This window comes from Paramacrobiotus metropolitanus, unplaced genomic scaffold (genome assembly GCF_019649055.1).
Source record: "Paramacrobiotus metropolitanus isolate TYO unplaced genomic scaffold, Prichtersi_v1.0 Parri_scaffold0000287, whole genome shotgun sequence".
Taxonomy (NCBI): Eukaryota; Metazoa; Tardigrada; class Eutardigrada; order Parachela; family Macrobiotidae; genus Paramacrobiotus; species Paramacrobiotus metropolitanus.
Genome location: NW_026570507.1, coordinates 31661 through 38322, shown reverse-complemented (window position 1 = coordinate 38322; position 6662 = coordinate 31661). Strand labels below are relative to the sequence as shown.

Genomic DNA, 6662 nt, shown 5'->3' with positions numbered 1-6662 from the left:
TGTACGATAGGCTTATTGTCATAAATCAGCGGACAAGAAAACTTGTTTATTAATACGGGTGCCGGCGCATTCATACAAAATACAGCAGTACAGATAGCAATCCCCTTTTTCTTGACATACGAAATCGACTGAAGTGGGCGGACGGGTGGCTGGCACTAAAGTTCGCCTGGGTAATCAGGAGCCAGATTGGCTCCCATGCAAACCTGCAGTCCAAACGACGTTGATTGTTTGATACGTCAGCAAACAGACATCAAAGGGGTCAAAATATTAAAGCCTACAACTTAGTAACTTACCAAGCCTTCTTAACAGCTTGGAAGTTTTTCTGTAACATTGCCAGTATTCAGGAAGTACCTAACGAATTAATTAAAGCACGTATGCTGCCAGGAAGTACGTAACGAACCAGCGAATGGAAAAAAAGAAAGCGACACTTCGAGAGAATCTTTTCTACGTGGGTTGGAGAACAGAAAACGTCCCGGACGCTGCTTTGATAATTATTATGATATACGCCTATGCACAGTGCCACGGAACGAGAAACCTTCAAACTGACAGGCCAATTTTATTGGATGTACAGTATGCATATCTAGTCGACTATAGTACTTTATTGGCAATAGCCACCCAAATAACAAAAGATGCATGCGCTGACACCCTACTTAATCGTCAGAATTTAAACATTAAATAAACAACCAAATTCCCGGTCCTCCCTCAGGTTAAAAGGTAACGTACTCAAAACAGCCGTAGCATTTCCTTTGACAACAGCAAGGCTGAATCGCTGCTTAAGGAAAGCAGTAGAACGCGCTTCTCCTGTCAAATCCCGAATTTTACGACCCATAAAATGTAAAAATTCACTTAAAGCCGGACCAAATACTCCAAGGGTCTCCATTACTAGAGGGTAGAAAAGGTATCCGTATTCCAAAAACGAATACTTTCCACGTTTCGCATTTTCAGCCAGCTGGGCTACGCTGCCACATTTCTTGGAGCTTCCAGTGACATGAGAGTCAGCAACCGTACACCAGCTGGTTACATCCCAAACGATCGGTTTTCCTTGTCTAACTGGTATCAGTGTCATCCCGTCCGGTCTCTTTGCGGTGGTTGATGACAAGCCGTTCGGTTCCATCTCACAAGGAAAACCAGCGCTTTCACAACAGTTTCACAACAGTCGACTATATACCCGACGCGCGTACGTAAACCCGACAAAAACATCCATAAATTTATGATAAAAAAGCCATGGTCAGCTTTCAATAACTATGCATGTTTTTAACATAAGCTACCCCCTGATGGGTTTGTAGTTAACAGTGGAACTGCTAAGAATAACAATAAGAACTCTTTGTTTACTGACGATGAATGAATCTGTGTGCGCTAAACAAGAGATATTCAATACAGCAGTCTAAAAAAGTCATTCCCAGTCATTCCCGTTCTTAGAATGAAACGATAAATTCATATCAGATTCTGCTGACGTAAAGTTTCAGTCACTGTCAGCCAACGATTAGGTGCCAGATGATACCGTCGCTTGTAAAGCATCGATGTGGCGTGCGGTGTTTTCAAAATTAATATGTTGCAGATTGGTTTCTTCCGGGAAGCGGCGTGTTCAGTTTCCAATGGAATCAATCTACTGACCGTAGCGTACAGTAAATCACATTTGCAGTCCCGTAATTAGTGTATGATTTTCTAGTTGTTTGCATGTCGGTCTGTCAGCCGGCAATCGCATTAGGCATGCCGCAACAAAATCGGAGGCGCTGGGAAATTGCTCCAGAAAACTGGCATCCGGTTGGGCTTCACATCTCAGTAACGTGCCCAGATTAACAAGGAAATCCGTTAAAGTACGTTCTACCCTGAAGTTATACTGCATCATCTGGCCGTCCTGCTCGTATACCCAGCACGGTGGACGGCGTTCTACCATCTCAATGATGGTGCAGCCGAGGCTGAAAATATCCGTCGCTGTGTCCACTGGAATTGTCGAACTGTCCGCACCGAACACCAACTGCTGCATTTCCGGTGAAGCAAACTGTGACGAACCTTCGGGGATCGCTATATTATATCCTGATTCCCGATTACAACGTGAAGCTTTTTCAAAGTGGGCATTTTCAGTGTGAAGTTTGTAGTTCCTTCTGTTTGGTGTCTTTGCACAAGGATATTCGAGCACCGGATATCCTTATGCACGATACCGTATTCGTGTATCATGCGCAGACCGCTTACAATCTGTTTCGTGAATGTCGGTACCAACGTTATCCGGAACTCTCTGGTCACTAACATCGCGGATAACGGATGAAAGTCCCCTGAAAAGAAATCGAGGGTTCTTGTACAGATGCTTTTATTTTAGTTCGGTTCACAAAGAATACTCGTATCTTCACAAGAAATCTTCGCTTACTCTCGCTTTCGGTAAGAATGACCAGCTCCTCAATGGGGTCTAAGTAAACCGGTTTAAGATGCTTAAGGATATGCTTCGTCTTTGATGTGATCCCGGCCAGTACCTCAGCAACATCCTGCTTATCCTTAATCATTTCTAACCGTTGCGCGTCTAGCGACGAAACAATGCAGGCAGAGGCGTCTTTAGCTCCTTCAAAGTTATCAGGATGAATGAGTTTGCCTTCCAACGCTTTCAGTTTATTCTGCTTTTCTTGGGGATCCTCTAATACTATGCTTCTGTTGCCGAAACTGTTGTGCAGAGGAATGTCTTCTGCATATCTCTCCTCTGCCGTGCGTTTTTGCATATTATAACGGGCGAGCTCCAAATTCTGATGCTCCATGCTGTTTAGCATAATTCCCCAAGAACCGGAGGTACGTTCTGCTATACTATCCATTTTCTCCCGTGTGCAAAATCACTTCCGAAAACGGTTTTTCGAAAAATTTATATTATGGCTGTCGGTGTGCGTTATCCAGGAGCAATAGTCCATATGTACAGCTGATTCAGATACATTTCAGCTCTGAAATATTTCTAAACAAGAAAGCTTCAGACAATAACAACACTATTTTTTGTCCAAATTATGATATCACTATCTGTACCAGCCTAAACTAAGCGATAAAAAAACTAATATACCTCGTACATTTATATATTCCTATCGTCCAAATATGCACTTGTATGATTACCGTACAAAAGGGGTATGTAGAAGCTGATAAATATCGTTATTATTCAGTTTACCAAACCCATCTCATGACTAAAGTAGCGTATATCGCTTTTCGAAATCATAAATGCAGCACAAACTGACAGCACAATCAGCACATGCAGTAAATTTTCGTAGTGCCGCGCGCAGTGAATGTTTGTACGGCCAGTGCGTTAACTGCCAAGTAAGCAACACGCAGAACTCTTGTTGAACGAGTACTCACAGTCACATTCAATAAATATCATAACCTCTGACCTGGACGCGCTAAAAGAATGCAGCTGTACTCAAGCCCCGAGCGATACAGCGGCGCCGCGAACGGTGCATTTAAACAGTCATGTATTAGCAAGCACAGTTGTACGAACCGGCAACGGCGGTACTTCACAAATTATTCACATAGAGCCTAATAATTATACTTGTACCGTGTACATGATTATACGCTCAGCCAGTGCCACCACTATTATTAAAGCTCAGGAAGTTTATCGGTTTATCGGGCTTGGTAAACATTCTCTGTATTTACTATCGATAAGGCTGCATTGGAACAGATCTCGTACTGCCATACCAGTACGAACCATACTGCCCAACACCGACGGATACAATCATATAAACAGGAAGCGGAAACACAGTCACAGGCTGTTTTCTCGTCCCATTCGTGGAACTAAGCGTTCCTACCATCAGCTGCAAGGAGTGTCACGCTGTAATCTAACATTGCTCCTTGATCCCATTTCCCAGTATGTTGACATCCTGTTGGAATCACTAAGCGGTGAATCACGATGGCAGAAGGTGGTTTAATCTTTTATTGCACGCCTTTGATTCGTCATTAGTTTTTACGGAAAATGCCATTTTAGCATTAAAGCCAAAATAGCCATGGCCTTAAGGCAGTAAAATATCGTAAAGATTAGCGATACCCATTGGGTTTTGTGTATCACATCCGTAATATTAGGCTGCAGTATTTGCAGATTTGATTCGAGTATGGGATAGTTTTGAGTTCCTTCAATTATGCGTAAACAATAATTTTAATAGACTCGCGCACGCTTGTTAAAAAAAGTTCTTCTATTTCTGTGAAATCGTTCGAAAATTATTTGGTTTTTAGACGACCAACTGCAAACCACCCGTCAGAAGCTTTGCGCTATACTGAAAGCTGCAAGCGCAAAGCCACCGTGCTACGGAGGAATCTTTTGGGATAATGTCAAGTTCAACGGGAGCTTAAAAGTTACTCTCGGCGAAGAGAAGGATTTAAAGGCGCTGTGGACGAAATGGACCGACGACGGCTCACCCAATGTGGCGTGCATCCCGCCGGAAGGCGTTGCAGCTTTACCGGAATTAGCCGACGACACCAGCAAAGTTGATGCGTGGGCGCTCGGCTGCTTGGCCATTCAGCTTATCAACTTTGGTCGACCACTAACACTACTGCGGGACGGGCGGCTCAAACGCGGTGTCCAATATTTGCCACTGAAAAAATCTCTGCTACCGGAGCTGAAGGCATTATATAAAGACGCCGGTAAGCAAAAAGGACTCGTTATCGGGCCGGAGATCAGTCTAGTGGGAACAATTCCATGCGCATGCGAGGACTTTCTTGGCCACTGCTTGGAGCTGAATCCAGAGAAGCGATGGAGTTTAGAGCAGCTGAGCGATCACCCGTTCCTAGATCTTACGAAATCATGAGAGGCCCTGTTTGCCATGGATGCAACGCATTACCACCAGACGTTGCCCTTTAAAGAGCCAGTTATTATAACTAACACTCAAAACCATCCGTTTCTTAGAAGCAATGATACGCATATGCCCCATGAGCAGGGCGAAATGAGATATCAAGATTCTCCTAACCGTGAACCGATATATGTGGATATCTGGCGCTTTCGAGTAGAACGCACTGAAGCGAGAGACACGAAGGCGGAGCGTGATTTGCTGACAAAATCCTTTGGTAAAGTAATTGATGCACTGGATATGGAAGCCAGTGCAGATGAGCAAACACGGAAATGGGCCGAAGTTTACAAGATACGTGCACTGCAGGAAGGGAATAACAATATTGTCAAGCATTACGGGTGTGATTTTCTGTATGAACAAAATGCCCGGTTGCCGGTGGAATTTCAAGTTATTACAGAGCACTGTCCAGGTACGGTGCGCACAGGAAATCGCTACAAGCAGATGGCGAGGTTTTCCATTCCAGTACGATGAATTAGCAACGATATTGCATACGTAAGCATATTCCAGTTCCGTTAAATTCAAATTTCATTTACGGAAGTATTTGAATTATGGAAATTACTGGCGCCAGTTATTGAGCGGATCAATATGTGACAACTGCTTTGTAGGAGGCTCACTGAAGGGCGTTGCTGGCCTTCGACTGCCTGTTCGTTTTGTCGCCAAATTCGTACACGAACTGCTTCAAGGACTGGGTTACCTGCATGCTCACCGCATCGTTCATCGTAACCTTGACAGCGGCGTCATCTTCTTCAGTAAAACGGGATTCACGGGTACCATCAAAATCGGCGGTTTCCAGCATATGCGGCAGTTGGGAGCTGATCTGACTGAGCAACATGAACTCACCGCTCGACCAGGTGAGGATGGACGGTTTGCGGCACCGGAAATGGTTAGTTTCGAAAAAGAAGGTCCACACGTGGGTAGAAAATGTGACATTTGGAGTCTGGGATGCGTCCTACTGCATCTGATTACCGGCGCGCCACCGCTCTATACAGGCGCAAAAAATGACCCCGTGATATTGGAAATGGCGGTTCTATATCATCTGAACAGCGCGAACAGGAAGCTGCCTCGTATTTACGATTGGATACCGTCAAATATCCAGGAATTCATTACAACCTGCTTGCAGTTTGATCCTCTGGAGCGACCATCTGCGGCCAAGCTTCTTCAGGATATGGAAAGCGGAAGTCTGCCGATAACTGGACCGGATACTGCCGAATATCTTGCTAATCGTAGGGGTGGGCACCTTCGCGGTGATGTCGCGGAGTACTGGAGCAACTACGCTTGATAAATGCACCTTTTTTGTTTTTTGCTCATTTTGTTTGCACAATGTTTGTCAGTACAAAAATTATGCCAACCGCTTTCATACGAATGTGATGTCTGCTGCATTTTTTAGGTTTTAGAAGTCATCGATCGCCATTATAATCTGTCAGCGAAAATTTGTCCAAAAGCAGAATTATCAACGCAACAGCCTTTCGTGAGGTTTCGTATCATTTTCGCGTGATACCCAAATAAAACGCACTTTTCGTATTTTAAAAATCGTTTTCGTTTTTATGGCGCTCTTTTCAACACGAAAATGTTACGAAAAGTCCGACCGATGGGTCATGAGCAACGACAAGTATTAATACTGTACAGTTATACTATATCGGGGATACAGTATAATACTTTCGCGCGTGCTTTGCCGCAAACATTACAGACCTAATTATAATAACGATGTATCGAAGCGGACAGCGTGCAAATTGGATTTACAAGCGTCTGCCGAAGGGCTCCATGCATAGACTCAGTCCACAATTCCCGCACGTATTAAAGAGTACACACGCATTTGCATAGCCATTTTCGCCTGCCTGTTCATTTTCCGCAGTTTTTTCTGTA

The 6662-nt window shown here is 44.2% G+C and overlaps 2 protein-coding genes across 3 annotated transcripts; one reads left to right on the top strand and one right to left on the bottom strand.

Moving 5' to 3' along the window:
• Positions 1-584: 584 nt before the first annotated feature.
• Positions 585-3370, bottom strand: LOC129601858 (uncharacterized). The gene is made up of 2 exons (XM_055500765.1): positions 2366-3370; positions 585-2273 (listed from the first exon to the last, which is right to left on the bottom strand). The coding sequence occupies exons 1-2, from the start codon at positions 2796-2798 to the stop codon at positions 2026-2028; spliced, it is 681 nt and encodes a 226-aa protein (XP_055356740.1). The 5' UTR covers positions 2799-3370; the 3' UTR covers positions 585-2025.
• A 214-nt stretch (positions 3371-3584) lies between these two features.
• Positions 3585-6320, top strand: LOC129601856 (mitogen-activated protein kinase kinase kinase 19-like). 2 transcript variants are annotated; one of them, XM_055500764.1, is made up of 3 exons: positions 3585-3878; positions 4189-5208; positions 5405-6320. In XM_055500764.1, the coding sequence occupies exons 2-3, from the start codon at positions 4776-4778 to the stop codon at positions 6076-6078; spliced, it is 1107 nt and encodes a 368-aa protein (XP_055356739.1). In that variant the 5' UTR covers positions 3585-3878; positions 4189-4775; the 3' UTR covers positions 6079-6320. The 2 variants fall into 2 exon arrangements, 1 of the variants encoding a protein (XP_055356739.1); XR_008692297.1 differs by lacking the exon at positions 3585-3878 and having other exon boundaries at positions 5066-5291; positions 5405-5546.
• The last annotated feature ends 342 nt before the right edge of the window (positions 6321-6662 follow it).